The following is a 20,290-nucleotide window of genomic DNA, read 5'->3' as shown; positions in this document are numbered from 1 at the left end:
TTCTGAACAGAAGAGGATTCATCGTAATAGTTTTTATCCAAGAAACCTAAGTCCTCTAAAAGTATACTCAGACAAAGCACTTAACTTCCTCAGCAATTAAGGGAGGAAGGGATTTCTTCACGAGTGTCTTCTTTAAGTTTTCACTTATATGAACCATATCTTTATAGATCCAACTGTACTCTACAAGCTCTTCTGAAATCATCCAGGAAGTAAATGAAATCACTACTTCAATCACACCTTCCATTTTTAGCACTAGTTATATATCATCTCTTCTTCCTGTTCACTTTCCCGTATTATTGCAATGAAATTTAATGTTTTATTTAAATAAATAAACAAATAAAAAATACACTTATTTTGTATGGGATGGGACCCAGAAGCTCTGTGGCGGCCACTAATTTTGAGATGGCTACAGGAACTTTGTCACATGTTTTACAACATTTCAGGTATTTATAATAGGCATATTATTAATAGTATCAGCCTGGGACTTCCCTGGTGGTCCAGTGGTGGAGAGTTTGCCTTCTAATGCAGGGGATGCAGGTTCGATCCCTGCTCAAGGAACTAAGATCCCACATGCCGCGGGGCAACTAAGCCCGTGCGCGACAACTACTGAGCTCGTGTGCTTCAACTAGAGCCTGCGCACTGCAAACTACAGAGCTCATGCACTCTGGAGCCCGCATGCCACAACTAGAGAGAGAAAACCCACGCTCCAAAACTAGAGAGAAACCCATGCACCACAACAAAGAGCCCGCATGCTGCAACTGCAACTAAGACCCGACACAGCCAAAAAAAAAAAAAAGTATCAGCCTGGCTTTTCAGTTTACTTTTCTATTAATAGAAACATTGTAGCTTTTACATTAATTATAATAGGAATTAATGGTTAATTTTAAGAATTTTCATCCTTAGCAAAGATTTTGTAACTAATGATGTCCTCTTTTATACAGGGAATTAATACAATTTCAAATCTGATATATCCCGTTAAAGAGTTAAGAGTGAAGAGTCTTTAAAAGTCCCCTTGGCTAAAAAAAAAAAGTGACTAAGGAAAAAAATTCACAAAATAAATATCACTGATGAGAAATCACTTTAAGAGTAGGCTAAAAAATTCTGCTTAAATATTATTTTGAAATGTTCTATGAGAAAACATTGGTCTTTTTAAAAAATAATTGTGGGAGGAGTTATGTCAAAGGCAAACAGCAAAATTCAGGACCACGTTAGATCACTAATATTTGGGAAGGACATGTGTAACACAGAGCTCAATAGGAATTACTGCCTAAGGATGGTGGAAATTTGAAAAGAAGCTACAACTGCCTCAGTGAGGTCTCTGGGCAGCCAGCTAGGATAGTGTACTTAAGTTACTCATCATAACTCTGCAGCATGGCAGCTCTGGATTCAGATCCATGCCTTATACTCAGTACCAACTGCCACTGGTCACAGCCCTTTGGAGCACCTTGGGAATAGTTTGGACCATAACTGTTCAATCTGTAAGTATCCAGGGTCTATTCTAAGGACCACAGCTCCTCAAGCAAGCCATTTATAGAGCCAATACAGGATGGAAAACAGAGTGAGAATCAGGAAAGCTATGTGGACCTCCTGCTTGTTAAACCCCTGGGGTCACTTCCTCAGGTGCTGGTCCTGTGTGCCATCTTTTCAGCCTGTGTTTCTCCTCAGAATTGTCTTCAACTAGCAAATTTTTGTCTGTTCTACACTAGCTATGGAATAGGAAATTTTCTATTTCATGAACATTCTAAGAATGAGAAGACAGGCCTTTTGTTTAGAGACTTTATTGCTAAAGAAAAGGAAACTAACAAAAATTGGAAATTAACATATATTTCAGAAATCTTAGAGAGTTCTCATAGCAACTTCCCTCACTCTATAGTTCGTGACTGTGTTTCTCAGGTGTGGATGCTAGAAGTCTGTCCAGATTCATGGTAACAAACCCTCATATTCTTCCGCTGGGATCCAGTTCTGTCCTGGTTAAATGTCAGATACTGTTACTCAATCTACAGCCCGTGGAATCACTGGACTGGCATCATTGTTAAGTTTGCTGAAACTCTTATCACACTCCAGAAACTGCTCTTTGTTTTCTCCAAGGCCACACTTCACCCATTCCTATTCTCCCCACTTTCTTTCCCACTATGTCTTAGGAGTTTGCAAATATTTTTTATTTAGATGTAAAATGTAACAGATTGCTTCCCACATCTTAAACATGCTAAGCAGATATTTGGATATGCTGCATGCTGTGAATTAATAAAATTGTTTCTACAGATTTTCCACTAATATTTCTTTCCTTTTCCTTAAGAAAACTACTAATCAATACTGCCTCAAGTCTAAATATCACCCCATGCCTATTCCATATCTGATTCAAGGTTAAGAAACAATTCTCTCCACACATAAAACATGAAAGAGACTGCCACAGAAGCAATGAACTAACTATGTAAAGCTATGTAAATTTCTGCTTTCATTATTTTCTTTCCAGGATTTTCTTTTTTTCACTATTTTCTAAACCAATACTCTCAGAGTCAGACACAATAATTCACCACAGTCAATAAGGCTTAGTATTCTAATGCGTAAAAACTGGGAACAAAGGTGAAAAAAATGAATGGTGCCAAAAGTAACACTGACTTGACAGTCTATTTTTACTAGTATTAACAAGATCCAGGTACCACGTAGGGCTGCTATAACAGGTTTTTAAAAATATATTACAAAGTTATATGTATAGAAATAAAATTTCAGACAGAGCCGAAGGGTATAAAATAAGAAGCACATATATATAAAACAAGGGTTTTCCTTCTTTCCTCCTTCACTTCTCAGAGGTAATCATATTTGATGGAGTCTGTTCTTATTCCTTTGAGTATCTCTAAATTTGCTTATAACTTCAGTACAAATATTTAAACAGAATTTGATTATAACAATGCTGACTATCATTTGGTGTTCGAATGAACAGAATCACTAATTCCCAAAAAATGTTATAAAAGTGATTCTGTATTGATGTATTAAGATTCTACAGGTTTAAAAAAAAAAAAACAACCAAAAAGAATCCATCCTATTGTTAAAAACTAAGAAATTTCTTGTCTCAAACTTATCACCTTAACTTAGTAAAGGTTAAAAATAATAAGATAATTTATCTTCCTTGTTAATCCTTTGTAATCCAATTACTTAATCTCCACTCTGTGCTTTTTCTTAAATGTCAATGCTATACTGATACAAAATAACTAATCTACTATCCCTTACGAATTCCTAATCAGCGTTCCCCATTTTTACTTTAAAACTGCCAAATGAATCCATGGCTGTCTTCCAAAGCCTTGAGCTTTATTTAAGTCTGAATAGTATGAGCTCTCAAATGTCTGGATTTCATCAAATAAAATCTATGATGTTGATAATCCCTTGTATTAATATTTGTGAGTTGAGTGAAATAACGACATGGTATAAAGATCGGAGGCAGACCTGGGCTGGAAATGAGCTTCTAACTTGGGTAACTTATCTCACTATACTATGCCAAGTCTCAGTTTTCTTTCCTGCAAAACTGGAATAATCCCTTTTTGTGTTGTTACAAGGATTAATAATATATGCAAAGCACTTAGCACCATTCTGAACATTAACAAGTGCTTGACAAATGGTAACTATATTACTATTATTATTATTATATGAATAATATGTGCATAGTGCTTTCCGATTAGAAAATACTTTCATGTATTTTAACTCAATTGGTCTTCACAGTAGTCTCACTACAGAGGTGACTCTTCCATGGTCATGTAGCATGTAAGTGGTAGAAATGTCAGCTTTCCCCACTGTAATACCAGGTAACCACTTTTCTACTAAACATCTTTTATTAATGTACCAAGCAATTTTGATCATCTCATTTTCAACAAATAGAACAGAACAGTGGCACTGAGATCACTTGTCAGTTTGCAAGGTCATAATTATATAGTGAAACCAAGAGATACAATTAAGTATTTGGTATTTGCCTATTCAGGGGAAGAGTGAGAAGTAAGTATACGTAGGGTGAAGTCATTTTTCTGTTATATAGAGCTCTATGTGGAATGCATTATGAAATGTCTGCCTTAGTATAATATCTTAATTTTGTCTAGAAGACAGGCTGACTTAATCACTGGTCTGTTACGTTAATAAACATTTTAATCAAGATTATAATTTACTGTAGAATTTCTTATTTCAAGTAATCAAACAAATCAACACTTTTGGCTAAATAGATAAAGCAGTGCAAATATTTTAAAAACATTTGAAATTACACTTTTCCCCACTAGAAAAATATCTATTTTTTAAAATTCTGAATAAAATGTTCATCCTATAGAAATTATTCACAAATTCCCTAATTTGCTATTTTAACAAAGTAGAATTTTTCAGATTCCCTCAGTTGGAATCTTTATATTTTATTAAACATAAGATGTAGAAGTAGCAACACGTCAAGACTCAGAATAGGACCGACAGATATAAGTACACTTTAAAAAGCGTACTTATTCCTGGTTCTCTTTAAGATACTAATATCAAACTTTAAACAGAAATACACATACCAAAAAACACATTCTAGACAGCGCCATAATCTTATGGAAGATCCACTAAATGTAGGTTTTTGCTATAGTTTTTTTTCAGTTCTTTTAGCAGCTATACTGCTTCAAAAGGAACCCCTGCCATTTAATCACTTTGTGATCCAATTAGTGTAGGTTATTCGCTACATTAGGTGGTTTGTATCATTTCATCATCTGCAGGCCGGGAGTCAAAGACTAACTTCTCTCTCCTGGGTTTAGGGCAAATGAAGTCTTGAAAGTTATTATTGACAACAGTCAAGGTTCTCTACAATTTCAATAGATAATATTAAAACACATGTAACATTAAGTTCCATGGTTTTACCGAGACTGAAGTAAATAAGCAAACCAAATACTGTTATTAAAAGAAAACTCTTATCAAAACAAGCTATCACAATATATTTCCAAGAAAACAAAACAGAAAATCTGAAAAAAAAAGAAAACAATAATACTTTCATCTATCCTCAGATTTTTATTTACATTTTAAAATATCCTTTCCAATTGAGGAAAACTAATGTAAAAGAAAAGTATGTTTGATACTACCTCCTGTCCTGATACTGTCACATATTGTGCAGAAGGATTTTTTAGTATTTTTCGTATTTCTTGCAAATGTGTTTGGATCTTGTCAGTAACTTCCTGAATTTCGTCCTTCCTCTTTTTTATTAAAGGGAAGTGAGAAAGGTCTTTGAATAATTCGGTTTTATCCCCAATCCTAAAAAAATGAGAAAATGCAAATACATATATTAAAGCATATTACTTATACCAATTAACAATTATTTTTCAAAACATAATGAAAGACCAAAGGGTAGGAAGTCAGGAGAACAAGATTTTAATTCCAGCTCTTCCACTAAATACTTATGGGTGAGTTTCTTAATTTCTTTGAAGACAGACAAAATTACCCTAACATTATTTTCGTTTTGCAAGTTCATGATTGCCATGGTGAAACCAAGAGATGAAATTCAACATTTCATGTTGTATATTCAGAAAATAAACACTAATGTAAATACTGTCAAATCTTTTTTCTTATACATAGAGTTCTTTGTGGGATAAATTGTAAAACGACTACTCCTTGGAGGATAACTTTCCTTCCACAGTTTCTGAATATAAAGCAGAGGATCTCTGGATATCTAGCAAATAAGCACAAGATGCCATCTGCCATCTATTTTTGGATTAATAAACTGCTACTACTTGCTCGGCCTGGACTTTACCTTTTCATCACCTGATACCTGGAGAAGTACCACATTTGTTCTGTATGACGGAACTGCCTAAACACTAAGTGTTATTTCCAGCTGTAATATAGAGCCTTTAGTATCCGATCACATTTCTAGTTTTACATGCAACTTCTATCATTACTTCTATAGAAACTTAAGTATCCACACATCAAATGGCAAATACATTACTTTCACTGCTAGAAAGGAAGAACTAAGGGTCTGCTACTTACTTGGCAGCTTGTTCATTGAGAATCTTTAAGTAATGCTCCACTGGACTGAGGAGTTCAGGAATTTCTGAAATAAATGTCTGGAGCAACTCTGACTGAACATGGGAATTAACAGCAGGTATTAGTGCTTGAAATTCTGACTTCAGGTGATACAGGGTTTTGACAATCAGGAAGAACTCTTGCGTAGAACACTGAAAATAGAAATATTTTTCCTAAATAGCATAACATGTGAAAATGAAATATAGTTAGTGGTTGTTTTAAAGGTAGAATCAGAATAAAAGAAAATTTTAATTTACTGTATAAATTAGTTAATTGAAATAAAGTTTTTGTTGATATGTCCTAAATGTTAATAGTTTAAGCACTTTATAAGATAATATTTTCAAGCTATAAAGAAAATAATTTGAGTCAAGGATAGGAAAGCCAATACTTGTTCAGTATTTTTTCATTTTAAAATATGTTGACCATATAACAAAAATACAGTAAACAATGTCGCAAATAAAAAGAATAATTCTGAGAAAATATCTGCAAAACTTTTAAGAGATAAAGGGCAAAATTCTCTCAAGTATAATGAGGTTTTACAAATTGACACGGAAAAGATGAATAATCCGAAGAATAGTGGCTAAACGAATTGACTATGAAGCTCATAGAAAAAAAAGTCCAATAAGCACATGATTAATGTCACATATAATTAGGATAAGCAAATTAAAATGACAAGATAGCATTTTTCACTCATCAGAATGTCAAAGGTTTTAAAGTATGATAATAGCTAAGTCACATAGAGTGTGAAAAATGACACTTTTATGTACTACTAGTAGAGGCATAACTTTCTTGAAGAGCAATTTGGCATATATTTATAATAAAAAGTGTATATACCCTTTGACTAAACAATTCCATTTTAAAGGATTTAACTAAAATTATTTTTCACAAGTAGTGAAAATCTTTACAGTAGCACTGTTGGTAATTATATTAAAAAGATGAATAAGAAACAAGTGTCCAGCAACTGAGATATTAGGAAAAACTCATTCAATGTGATACTATAAAACAGTTAAAAAACTTAGACATCTGTAAATACTGATGTGCAGGTTGATATGGAACTCTGTAGTTTCAACATATATTAAATATACATAGTATATGTTTACACTATATACCATATATGTATTTACACAGTAAAATATCATTTGTGATTCTTTGAACTATATATATTATTCTACAGAAATAAAAGTATAAATTGAAAATTTCTGGAAAGTACACATGTAACTTTCTCTAGTTACCTCTGGGTAGTGGATATGCAGGAGGGTGGTAAAGGAAGACTTTTTACTCTTTATTTTACACTCCTGTATACTGTTGTAATTTTGTAACATGAACGTGAATAATTTTTTCAGGGGCGTACAGTTGTTTTACAATGTTGTGTTACTTTCTACTGTACAGTGGAGTTCCCTGTGCTATATATCAGGCTCTTATTAGTTACCTATTTTATACATATTAGTGTATGTATGTCAAACCCAATCTTCCAATTCACCCCACCACCGCCCCCACCACTTTCCCCGTTTGGTGTCCATACATTTGTTCTCTATATCTGTGTCTCTATTTCTGCATTGCAAACTCTTTATCTGTACCATTTTTCTAGATTCCACATATATTCATTAATATACAATATTTGTTTTTCTCTTTCTGACTTACTTCACTCTGTATGACAGTGTGCAGGTCCATCCACGTGTCTACAGAATACCCAATTTCATTCCTTTTTATGGCTGAGTAATATTCCATTGTATATACGTACCATATCTTCTTTATCCATTTGTCTATCAATGGGCATTTAGGTGCGTCCATGACCTGGCCATTACAAATAGTGCTGCAATGAACACTGGGGTGCATGTGTCTTTTTGAATTATGGTTTTCTCTGGGTATATGCCCAGCAGTAGGATTGCTGGGTCATATAGTAATTCTATTTTTAGTTTTTTAAGGAACCTCCACACTGTTCTCCATAGTGGCTGTATCAATTTACATTCCCACCAACAGTGCAAGAGGGTTCCCTTTTCTCCACACCCTCTCCAGCATTTACTGTTTGTAGATTTTGTGATGATGTCCATTCTAACTAGTGTGAGGTGTTACCTCATTGTAGCTTTGATTTGCATTTCTCTAATAATTAGTGATGTTGAGCAGCTTTTCATTGCCTCTTGGCCATCTGTATGTCTTATTTGGAGAAATGTCTATTTAGGTCTTCCACCCATTTTTGGATTCGGTTGTTTATTTTTTTCATGTTGAGCTGCATAAACTGTTTATATATTTTGGAGATTAATCCTTTGTCTGTTGATTTGTTTGCAAATATTTTCTCCCATTCTGAGCGCTGTCTTTTCGTCTTGTTTACAGTTTCATTTGCAGTGCAAAAAATTTAAGTTTCATTATATCCCATTTGTTTATTTTTGTTTTTATTTCCATTACTCTGTGAGGTGGGTCAAAAAAGATCTTGCTGTGATTTATGTCAGAGTGTTCTTCCCACGTTTTCCTCTAAGAGTTTTATATAGTGTCTGGTCTTACATTTAAGTTTTAATCCATTTTGAGTGTATTTTTGTGCATGGTGTTAGTGAAGTGTTCTAATTTCATTGTTTTACATGTAGCTGTCCAGTTTTCCCAGTGCCACTTATTGAAGAGACTGTCCCTTTCTCCATTGCATATCCTTGCCTCCTTTGTCAGAGATAGGTTGACCATAGGTGCGTGGGTTTATCTCTGGGATTTCTATGCAGTTCCATTGATCTATATTTCTGTTTTTGTGCCAGTACCATATTGTCTTGATTACTGTAGCTTTGTAGTATAGTCTGAAGTCAGGGAGTTTGATTCCTCCAGCTCCAGTTTTTTTCTCAAGATCACTTTGGCTATTCGGGGTCTTTTGTGTTTCCATACAAATTGTAAGATTTTTTGTTCTACTTCTGTGAAAAATACCATTGGTATTTTGATAGGGATTGCACTGAATCTGTGGATTGCTTTTAGTAGTACAGTCAAATTTTCACAATATTGATTCTTCCAATCCAAGAACATGGTATATCTCTCCACCTGTTTGTGTCATCTTTGATTTCTTTCATCAGTGTTACAGTTTTCTGAATACATGCCTTTTACCTCCTTAGATAGGTTTATTCCTAGGTATTTTATTCTTTTTGTTGTAATGGTGAATGTGATTGTTTCTTAAATTCTTTTAAATTTTTCATTGTTAATATATAGGAATGCAAGAGATTTCTGTGCATTAACTTTATATCCTGCAACTTTACCAAATTCATTGATTAGCTCTAGTAGTTTTCCAGTGGGATCTTTAGGATTTTCTATGTATAGTATCATGTCATCTGAAAACAGTGACAGTTTTACTCCCTCTTTTCTAATTTGTATTCCTTTTATTTCTTTTTCTTCTCTGATTGCCATGGGTAGGACTTCCAAAACTATGGTGAGTAATAGTGGCGAGAGTGGACATCCTTGTATTGTTCCTGATCCTAGAGGAAATGCTTTCAGTTTTTCACCATTGAGAATGATGTTTGCTGTGGGTTTGTCGTATATGGCCTTTATTATGTTGAGGTAGGCTCACTCTATGCCCACTTTCTGGAGAGTTTTTATCGTAAATAGGTGTTGAATTTTGTCAGAAGCTTTTTCGGCATCTAGTGAGATGATCATATGGTTTTTATTCTTCAATTTGTTAATATGGTGTATGACATTAATTAATTTGCATATATTGAAGAAGCCTTGCATTCCTGGGATAAATCCCACTTGATCATGGTGTAGGTCCTTTTAAAGTGTTGTTGGATACTGTCTGCTAGTATTTTATTGAGGATTTTTGCATCTATATTCATCAATGATATTGGTGTGTAATTTTCTTTTTTTGGTCATATCTTTGTCTGATTTTGGTATCAGGATGATGGTGGCCTCATAGAAAGAGTTTGGGAGTGTTCCTTCCTCTGCAATTTTTTGCAAGAGTTTGAGAAGGATGGGTGTTAGCTCTTCTCTACATCTTTGATAGAATTCACCTGTGAAGCCATCTGGTCCTGGACTTTTGTTTGCTGGAAGATTTTTAATCACAATTTCAATTTCATTACTTGTGACTGGTCTGTTTATATTTTCTATTTCTTCCTGGTTCACTCTTGGAAGATTATACTTTTCTAAGAATTTGTCCATTTCTTCCAGGTTGTCCATTTTATTGGCATAGAGTTTATTGTAGTAGTCTCTTAGGATGCTTTGTATTTCTGCGGTGTCTGTTTTGACTTCTTTTTCATTTCTAATTTTACTGATTTAGTCCTCTCCCTCTTTTTCTTGATGAGTATGGCTAATGGTTTATCAATTTTGTTTATCTTCTCAAAGAACCAACTTTTAGTTTTATTGATCTTTGCTATTGTTTTCTTTGTCTCTATTTCATTTATTCCTGCTCTGATCTTTGTGATTTCTTTCCTTCTACTAACTTGAGGTTTTTTTGTTCTTCTTTCTCCAGTTCCTTTAGGTGTAAAGTTAGATTTTTTTTTTTTTTTTTTGTGGTATGTGGCCCTCTCACCACTGTGGCCTCTCCCGTCGCGGAGCACAGGCTCCAGACGCGCAGGCCCAGCGGCCATGGCTCACGGGCCCAGCCGCCCCGCGTCACGCGGGATCCTTCCAGACCAGGGCACGAACCCACGTCCTCTGCCTCGGCAGGCAGACTCCACCACTGCGCCACCAGGGAAGCCCTAGATTTTTTATTTGAAATTTTTCTTGTTTCTTGAGGGAGGATTGTATTGCTATAAACTTCCCCATTAGAACTGCTTTTGCTGCATCCCATAGGTTTTGGATCGTCATGTTTCCACTGTCATTTGCCTCTAGGTATTTTTTGATTTCCTCTTAGATTTCTTCAGTGATGTCTTGGTTATTTAGTAGCATATTGTTTAGCCTCTATGTATTTGCATTTTGCACGGTTTTTTACCTGTAATCTCATTGTGTTGTGGTCAGAAAAGATGCTTGATATGATTTCAATTTTCTTAAATTCACTGAGGCTTGATTTGTGACCCATGATGTGATCTATCCTGGAGAATGCTCTGTGTGCACTTGAGAAGAAAGTGTAATCTGCTGTTTTCGGATGGAACATCCTATAAATATCAATTAAATCTATTTGTTCTTTTGTGTCATTTAAAGCTTGTATTTCCTTATTAATTTTCTGCCTGGATGATCTGTCCATTGGTGTAAGTGAGGTGTTAAATTCCCCCACTATTACTGTGTTACTGTCGATTTCCTCTTTCATAGCTGTTAGCATTTGCCTTATGTATTGAGGTGCTCCTTTGTTGGGTGCATATATATTTACAATTGTTATGTCTTCTTAGGTTGATCCCTTGATCATTACGTAGTGTCCTTCCTTGTCTTGTAACACTGTTGATTTTAAAGTCTATTTTATCTGAGTACTCCTACTTCAGGTTTCCTTTGATTGTCATTTGCATGGAGTATCTTTTTCCATCCCCTCACTTTCAGTCCGTAAGTGTCCCTAGGTCTGAAGTGGGTCTCTTATAGACAGCATATATATGGGTCTTGTTTTTGTATCCATTTAGCCCATCTGTGTCTTTTGGTTGGGGCATTTAATCCATTCACATTTAAGGTAATTATTGACATGTATGTTCCTATTATCATTTTCTTAATTATTTTGGGTTTGTTTTTTAGGTCCTTTTCTTCTCTTGTGTTTCCCGCTTAGAGACGTTCCTTTAGCATTTGTTGTAGAGCTGGTTTGGTGGTTGGTGCTGAATTCTCTTAGCTTTTGCTTGTCTGTAAAGCTTTTGATTTCTCCATCAAATCTGAATGAGCTCCTTGCTGGGTACAATAATCTTGGTTGTAGGTTCTTCACTTTCATCATTTTAAATATATCGTACCACTCCTTTCTGGCTTGCAGAGTTTCTGCTGAGAAATCAGCTGTTAACCTTATGGGAGTTCCCTTGTGTGTTATTTTTCCTTTGTTGCTTTTAATAATTTCTCTTTTTCTTTAATTTTTGTCAATTTGATAACTATGTGTCTCGGCGTGTTTCTCCATGGTTTTATCCTACCTGGGACTCTCTGTGCTTCCTGGACTTGAGTGGCTATTTCCTTTCCCACGTTAGGGAAGTTTTCGACTATAATCTCTTCAAACATTTTCTCGGGTCCTTTCTCTCTCTCTTCTCCTTCTGGGACCCCTATGATGCGAATGTTGGTGCATTTAATGTTGTCCCAGAGGTCTCTTAGGCTGTCTTCATTTCTTTTCATTCTTTTTGCTTTATTCTGTTCTGCAGCAGTGAATTCCACCATTCTGTCTTCCAGGTCACTTATCCGTTCTGTTGCCTCAGTTATTCTGCTACTGATTCCTTCTAGTGTATTTTTCATTTCAGTTATTGTATTGTTCATCTCTGTTTGTTCTTTAATTCTTCTAGGTGTTTGTTCTTTCATTCCTCCAGGTCTTTGTTAATCATTTCTTGTGTCTTCTCGATCTTTGCCTCCATTCTTTTTCTGAGGTCCTGGATCATCTTCACTATCATTATTCTGAATTCTTTTTCAGGAAAGTTGCCTATCTCCACTGCATTTAGTTGTTTTTCTGGGGTTTTATCTTGTTCTTTCATTTGGTACATAGTCCTCTGCCTTTTCATTTTGTCTATCTTTCTGTGATTGTAGTTTTTGTTCTGCGGGCTGCAGGACTGTAGCTCTTTTTGCTTCTGCTGTCTTCCTTCTGGTGGATGAGGCTATCTAAGAGGCCTGTGCAAGCTTCCTGATGGGAGCGACTAGTGGGTAGAGCTAAGTGTTGCTCTGGTGTGCAGAGCTCAGTAAAACTTTAATCCGCCTGCCTGCTGATGGGTGGGCCTGTGTTCCCTCCCTGTTGATTGTTTGGCCTGAGGTGACCCAGCACTGGAGGCTACAGGCTCTTTGGTGGGGCTAACGGCGGACTCCAGGAGGGCTCACACCAATGAGTACTTCCCAGAAGTTCTGCTACCAGTGTCCTCTCCCGGCGGTGAGCCACCCCCCTGCCTCTGCAGGAAACCCTCCAACACTAGCAGGTAGGTCTGGTTCAGTCTCCTATGGGGTCACTGCTCCTTCCCCCTGGGTCCTGGTGCGCACACTACTTTGTGTGTGCCCTCCAAGAATGGAGTCTCTGTTTCCCCCCAGTCCTGTCGAAGTCCTGCAATCAAATCCCACTGGCCTTCAAAGTCCAATTCTCTGGGGAGTCCTCCTCCCATTGCCAGACCCCAGGTTGGGAAGCCTGACATGGGGCTCAGAACCTTCACTGCAGTGGGTGGACTTCTGTGGTATAATTGTTCTCCAGTTTGTGAATCGTCCACCCAGCAGTAATGGGATTTGATTTTACTGTGACTGCACCCCTCCTACCGTCTCACTGCGGTTTCTCCTTTGTCTTTGGAACATGGGGTATCTTTTTTGGTGAGTTCTAGTGCCTTTCTGTCGATGACTGTTCAGCAGTTAGTTGTAATTCCTGTGCTGTCACAAGAGGGAGTGAGCACACGTCCTTCTACTCCATCTTCGAACGTGAATAATTTTTCCTTTTGGAGCTTGGGATAAAGAGTATGTGCTAAACATGTGCATCTAATTTCACTCTGTCTTGAAACTACAGACCAAGATTGTTTTAAAAGTCATGAAACCTCATGATTAGGAGAAAAAACAACAGCAACAATCCCTTAGAAGCTACAAAGAATATGGTCTAACAGTAATTGACTTAGAAGCCTCAAGGTATTTGAATCTTAAGCAGCTATGAGGAAAAGTAGGGCCCCACTTGAGTTATACCCAGAATCCTAAGACTCAGGAACTGGTGGCACAAAGTGGAAGTGGAAGCTGGGAGTAGGGGAGTTGGGAGGGGAGAAAACAACTGGTTGAAAGTGAATTAAGCAGCAATTAAATCCCTCAATCCCCTATTCCTCTATATGCTCCTAAACTACCACCATTTTCCTACCCTACAGAAGACTACAGTTGACCCTTGAACAATGTGGAGGTTAGGGGTGCCAATCCTTCACACAGTCAAAAATCTGAATATAACTTTACAGTCAGCCCTGCATATTTGTGTTTCTACATCCATGGATTCAACCAACCATGGTTCATGTAGTACTGTAGTACATATTTATTGAAACAAATCTGCTATAAGAGGACACACACAGTTCAAACCCATGCTGTTCAAGGGTCAACTGTAGTTTTCTTCTCTGGAGAAGGTAAAACATAGGGTGTGTGTACCAGCTTCAGGCACAGTGAAGGATGAGAGTACCACCAAAAGCAAGGAATTAAAGGAATGAGTACAAACTGAATGCTGAGATTCCCAGCTGTCCCCATTGAGCTCCCAGAACATTAGCAGTCAGAAAACTGAAAGAGTCCCCAGGGAATCTCACAAGCCCAAGAGGAAAATTCTAAAGATAGCATATACCAGGAGTTCCCCCAATAAGTGGACCATTGAGTTCACACTACAGTTCACCTCATAATTTGCAAGCCACATTCAACTACACAGACCTTGCTATCAGCATTTTAGTTCCCCACTCTTTAAAAATGATCAGACAGATTAAAAATTCCAACATGAAATGCAAAAATTAAAACAATCAATTAATGGACCAACAAATACTAGAAGAAATAGAGCCTATACAGGTAGAAGAAATCTTCTAAAAAAAAATGTTAACAATATCCTCAGTTAAACAGAGAATATTGAAATAAGAGTACTGAAATAAACAGAGAATCACGAAGTAAAAATGGCACGTTATTTTTTTAAAAAAGAAACATTCAGAGAATAAGAAAACAACCAAAAATTTTTAGAACTTGAACTATCAGAGTAGAAATGAAAAATGCAACAAAAGAGGCAGAAGATCAACGTGATAAAATTTCCAAGAAGGTAAAGCAAAAGTGTAAAGAGATGGAAATACAGAAGAAAGTTCGATAATCAGTCCAGAAGATTCAATCAACTCAAATAATAGAGCTGCAGAAAGAAAGAAATCATCAAAAAATAATTCAGAGCTGTGTTACATATATACAGTGGACTACTACTCAGCCATAAAAAAAGAATGAAATCATGCCATTTGCAGCAACATGGATGGACCTAGAGATTATCATACTAAGTGAAGTAAGTCAGACAGAGAAAGACAAATACCATATGATTATCACTTATATGTGGAATCTAAAATATGACACAAATGAACCTATCTATGAAACAGAAACAGACTCATGGACATAGAGAATAGACTTGTGGTTGCCAAGAGGGAGGGGGTTGGGGGAGGGGTGGAGTGGGAGGTTGGGGTTAACACATGTAAGCTATTATATATGGAACGGATAAACAACAAGGTCCTACTGTATAGCACAGAGAACTATACTCAATATCCTGTGATAAACCATAATGGAAAAGAATACATTAAAAAAAAATGTGTGTATATGTATATATATACATATATATATACATACACACACATATCTGAATCACCTTGTTGTACAGCAGAAATTAACAAATTGTAAATCAACTATACTTCAATAAAAAAAATAATTTTGTATTTATAATTGTACTTCCAAACTTTAAATAATAATAATAATTCAGAAAAATTTCCCAGAACTTGGTTGCCAGCTTGAAAGGGCCCAATACAATGAATTAAAACAGAACCAAATCATGGCAAATCGTCATGAAATTTTAAAACACTGGAGACAGAGAGAATCTTCCGTTTCCAGAAGGAGAGAAAAAAAGAACTACAACAACAAAAAGTCACACAAAGAATCACGAGCCAGTATGACTTCAGACTGTTTAACAATAGTAGAAGCTATTGAAGAAGACAATGAAGTAACACAAAATTCTGAAGGAAAATAATTTATAGCTTAGAATTTTTATACCCAACCAAACTACCAATCAAATGTGAGAGTAAAAGAAAAAAGACATTTCCAGACATCTGTGTTTCAAAACTTACTTCCAGTGCCCTTTCTCAGGATGCTTCTAGAGAACGTACTCTACCAAAATGATGGAATAAACCAAGAGGAAGTTATGGAATACAGAAAACAAAAGATTCAGTTCAAGGGAAATAAAGGGAATCTAAGAAGATAGCTATTCAACAGGTATAGCAGGGCAATCAGTCCAGGTTGGATCAGGTAGGAAGACTCAAGAAAATGAAATTAACAGAATATTTGATGAAAATAAATATCTGGAGATGAGAGGACAATATAAGTTTGAGTTAATGATAAGTACACAACATAAATAGTATATATATATATATATATATATATATATATATATATACACACACACACATATATATACACATATATGTATAAATGGATGAATGCTAAGAACACATTTAGAAAGATAATAATTAACTACAAGGAATGAAGTAAATTACGCAAAAAGAAAAAGAAGGAAGTTAGGTCCACCTGAACAAAAGCTGAGTTCAAAATGCATCATAAAGCACCTTTTCTCCAGAAAGGCCATGGCTTGCTGGGAAAGATACATACAGGAAGCTGCACTGTTTGTATAAATGTGCAGCCTAGAATTAATTTACAGCCTAGAATTGACCTAGAGTCATTTAATAGTACATTCTAATAAAAGAGCAAAAATTAACATTTTCAATAGAATTTCTGAATAATAATGTCTTGTAATTATTGTAATTTGATAAGCAAAAAAGGGGATTGATGGTTCACGTTCAGGTATGATATAAAGTTTAAGTCAGCAACAGAAGCAAGGTGAAAACCAGAAGTGCTTGCAATCAAGTCCTAAGTGCCCATGGCAGGTTGCTCCCAAACTTCTTAAGCAAAATGACTCAATGGAGCTGCAAGAAAGCTGAGGATAAGGGTAAAACAGCTGCTCCTGGAGTCTCTCATGTTCAACCCCATTTCTGGCAGCAACCTTCTCTGTGGAAGAGCTTGAGAACACATGTCCAAGTGCAGAGGCAGGTCATCACAGGACTGGAAGAACCCCAGCCTAAGCTCCATACTGAACACATGGCTTTGGGCTTCTACCAGTCTAGCTATGAAACTATTCTCGCCTACAAAATTCTAGAAACACTCTCCTTTCAACATTTACTAAGTGCTATAATCCTTTAAATGTATTCACCACCCTTAGCACTTATGTATCATTTTTTTAAAAAATAGTTATTGAGCAGTTAATATGAATTCCTATGACTACCACTATTTTCTAAGATTTAAATTTGAAGTCTTACTATCAAAAGAAATGCTTATTTTATTTAAGAGTCGGCCCACTTGGTATCCTCTATTATTATCAACATAAAAATACCTATTTGTGCCTATTCCACGACACTTTCCACACAGCCAGATGGCCTAGGCCTACCACTTCCACAACATCCAAACCGTGTTCCTTACCATTTTCTGAATTTCACATAATTGGCACAATCTGTACCCAGGATATCACTCACCATTTGGTGCATACAGCAGAAGCTTATTTAGAGTAATCTAATGATAAAGAACAGACATGTGTTTGATGGTATGTTCCAAGAGCCAGCTAACTAATCTATAAAAATTTGCTTTAAAGCATTCAGACTTCCTAAAGTTGGTCTGTTACCAAATCATTTCTAATCTTCGCTTTTCAAATCAATCTTTAGGCACATTCTTGTGTAAACACTGAAACAGCAACAAGGAACAGCTTCTGAGTGAGTCACAAGTTCCTTTAGTATAGTTTGAAACTCTAAAAAGTCATTCCTACTCTGCCTGTTGGTTACCTTTAAAAGGATCATATTCCATCATATGTGGAATCTAAAAACAAAAACAAAAACAGAAAACCCGAATTCATAGATACAGAGCACACATTAGTGGTTGCAGGGGGTGGTTGTGTGGGCAAAATGAGTGAAGATGGTCGAAAAGTATTTGTAAGTTGCTAAAAGAGTAGATCTTAAAAGTTCTCATCAAGAGAAAACAAAAAAAACTTTGCAAGTATGCAATGGTAAAGGATGTTAACCAGACTTACTGTTGTGATCATTCTGCAATATATATATATATATATATATATATATACATATATATATATATACACATTGAATCCTTATGTTATATATTGATACCTGAAACTAAAATAACATTGTTTATCAATTATACCTCAATTTAAAAAAGAACTAGATTCTGCATTTACCAGAGTTTTAAAACTTTTATAAGTTCACAAACTTTATGAAATGCAAATATTAAAGTACAGTTTAAAGAGAGGCAGGAAGGCATAATAGAAATCACAGCATCCATTTTGATGCCATGGATAGTTTGATTCAGCTCTTCTGATTAGCAATTGATCATTTTTTCAGCTTTGCTCCTATTTTCTCTTGAGAAAAACAAAAACCTCTAACATCTGTCAGTGAATCCTTTCAAGTAGTGAAGGCAATGTGTTTGGAGATCTGTTGCTTGATGAACGGTTATAAGCCCTGATTGTCAGCCACTGGGTCAAGGTCGAAAACAAAATAACAAATGGTTTGACATCCATTCTGTAACCTCAAAAGAGTCAACCATAAGACTTTCAACTACCGGGGCAGCCTCTAGTATTGGCAGCAAAACAACAACACAGTGCACCAAGCAATGGTACAACAGATGCCGCAAACCCCTTAACCAATGCACACATTTTTTCCCTAGGGATTAGTATTTCCCAATTTCAACTTGTTCTTTCTTTTCAAATGTAGCAGAAGCATATGGAACAGTTACGTAAGTCCTCTTGGGCACTGCAAGTATTCTTGGAAGCAGTAGTTATTATTCTAGTAAAACTTTGTGGGGGAAAAGGCCTAAAAAAAGTAAAGACTCATGAAAAATTGGTCACAACTAAAGTTTGGGCACATAAAAAAAGTTCTACAATAAAATTATTAAATTGGCAAGGGTTTACATTTGGGCAAAAAATAAAATTTGCTTATGTAGGGACAACCAGGGGAAAAAATGCAATGGTATTCAAAACTGCTACTACATCAAAAATGGTAATGTCCAAAAATGTAAGCCACTAAAACCCCACCAAGGACCCTCATTTAAATATGAATTCTGTCACTTAGTAACAAGTTACTAACCTTCTTCTTAACATCATCATTTAGTCAAGGTAATGCAAGGTGTTGTAGCATTATATAAAGACAACAATATACATAATTTCCCACCAGTAAGAAGGTGCTAAACCTTCTCAACCTCACCAAGTTTTTTTTTTACAAGGAACAGAGTCTAATGTATGTGAGTGACTTCTGCAGTAGGTAAGACACTATAAAAAGTTTATTAACAACTATAAATATAACTAATTGATACTTTTTAAAAATTTTAGGCACATTTTGAAGATAAAGCAAATTATTTCTCTAATAAACCTCACTTGTTACTGTTATGACTTAAACTGTAAAGCTTAAGTGATGAAAATCAAAGGAATGCTTTTTACTTACACTCAATATCCAAACTTGTCTGCATATTAATACCACCACAAATATTTTACTAGCAGATTTCTCCTTCAGTTAAGTCAAATAAGAAGTTGTTCTGAGGTCAAAAGAAATAAGGCATCTCTTTCTAAAAGTAGATGGTCTAAGTAAATTTCCTATTTTGATGATGGTACATACTTTGAGGTTGAAACAGGAGAACATCCTGTATTGTAACAGAAGGGCCTCTATGTATTGCTATAGTTAACAAAAGTGGGCAAACTTTACTATTTACAATGCAAAAATTGGAATAATCTCAGTTTGTGCAATTAAAATTTCTAAGGATTCTCTCATGTTATCTGCAAGATTTTACAAAATAAAATAAAAATAAAGCTCTGAGATGTTTCCCATTAGCACCTGGTGTCCTCAAGCTGAAGAACATTATCAGTTTTAAAAGATTCGATTTCTATCACACTTACTTTTTTGTGATAAATGCTACAGAGTCCTCTTTCGATGTCAGGCAATTTACGTAGATGATTTTCTATCTGGCCAAACACACTGGATTCTGAATGGAGAACTTCAGATACAGCATCAAGTCGAGCATTTATCTCCCTGTGAGAACAGAGTAATGGCAATTATCAGATATGTTAGGAACTCAGACTGCAGGCATTTCCCACTCTAATGCCCAGCACTGTGAGAGCAGCCACTCAGAAAAGAACAAAGGAGACTCTTCCTCCATACCTCTGGCCCTTCTCTGCCCCTTATCATCGAAATCAAAGAGCAGGTACCACACAAGGAAAGTCATTAACTAGATGGCTAGTCATTAACTAGCCAGCAGAGACTGGCTCCTTAAGTTTTCCTTCCTCCAGAGCAAACACACAGACTACACTTCCCAGCCTCCCCTGCAGTGAGGTATGGCCGTGTACCCAAGTTCTAGCCAGTGAAATGTGGGTAGGAATGATTACACCACTTTTAGCCCTGGCCCATAAAACCTCCTGTGATCTTCCACATTCACTCTTTCCCCCTTTGCCAACTGG

General features: G+C 35.9%; 1 protein-coding gene across 5 annotated transcripts in view; it reads right to left on the bottom strand.

The window, feature by feature from the left end:
- MSH3 (mutS homolog 3) overlaps nt 1–20,290 on the bottom strand; it is a 182,999-nt gene that overhangs the window by 75,813 nt on the left and 86,896 nt on the right. For 3 of the 5 annotated variants that reach the window (XM_022593737.3, XM_022593721.3, XM_089909079.1), the window contains exons 13-15: nt 19,733–19,865; nt 5,980–6,188; nt 5,082–5,250 (exon numbers count right to left, since the gene is read on the bottom strand). In XM_022593737.3, coding sequence (XP_022449445.2) covers nt 5,082–5,250; nt 5,980–6,188; nt 19,733–19,865 — 511 coding nt within the window. The remainder of the gene's footprint in view (nt 1–5,081; nt 5,251–5,979; nt 6,189–19,732; nt 19,866–20,290) is intronic. The other 2 variants (XM_022593729.3, XM_022593739.3) reach the window with 1 other exon arrangement.

Source organism: Delphinapterus leucas, chromosome 3, assembly GCF_059928025.1.
Source record: "Delphinapterus leucas isolate spDelLeu-1000000601 "Yukka" chromosome 3, BTC_Dleu_Yukka2, whole genome shotgun sequence".
In the NCBI taxonomy this organism is placed as follows: Eukaryota; Metazoa; Chordata; class Mammalia; order Artiodactyla; family Monodontidae; genus Delphinapterus; species Delphinapterus leucas.
Note: the sequence above shows the minus strand (reverse complement) of the source record. Positions and strands in the feature narration are given on the sequence as shown.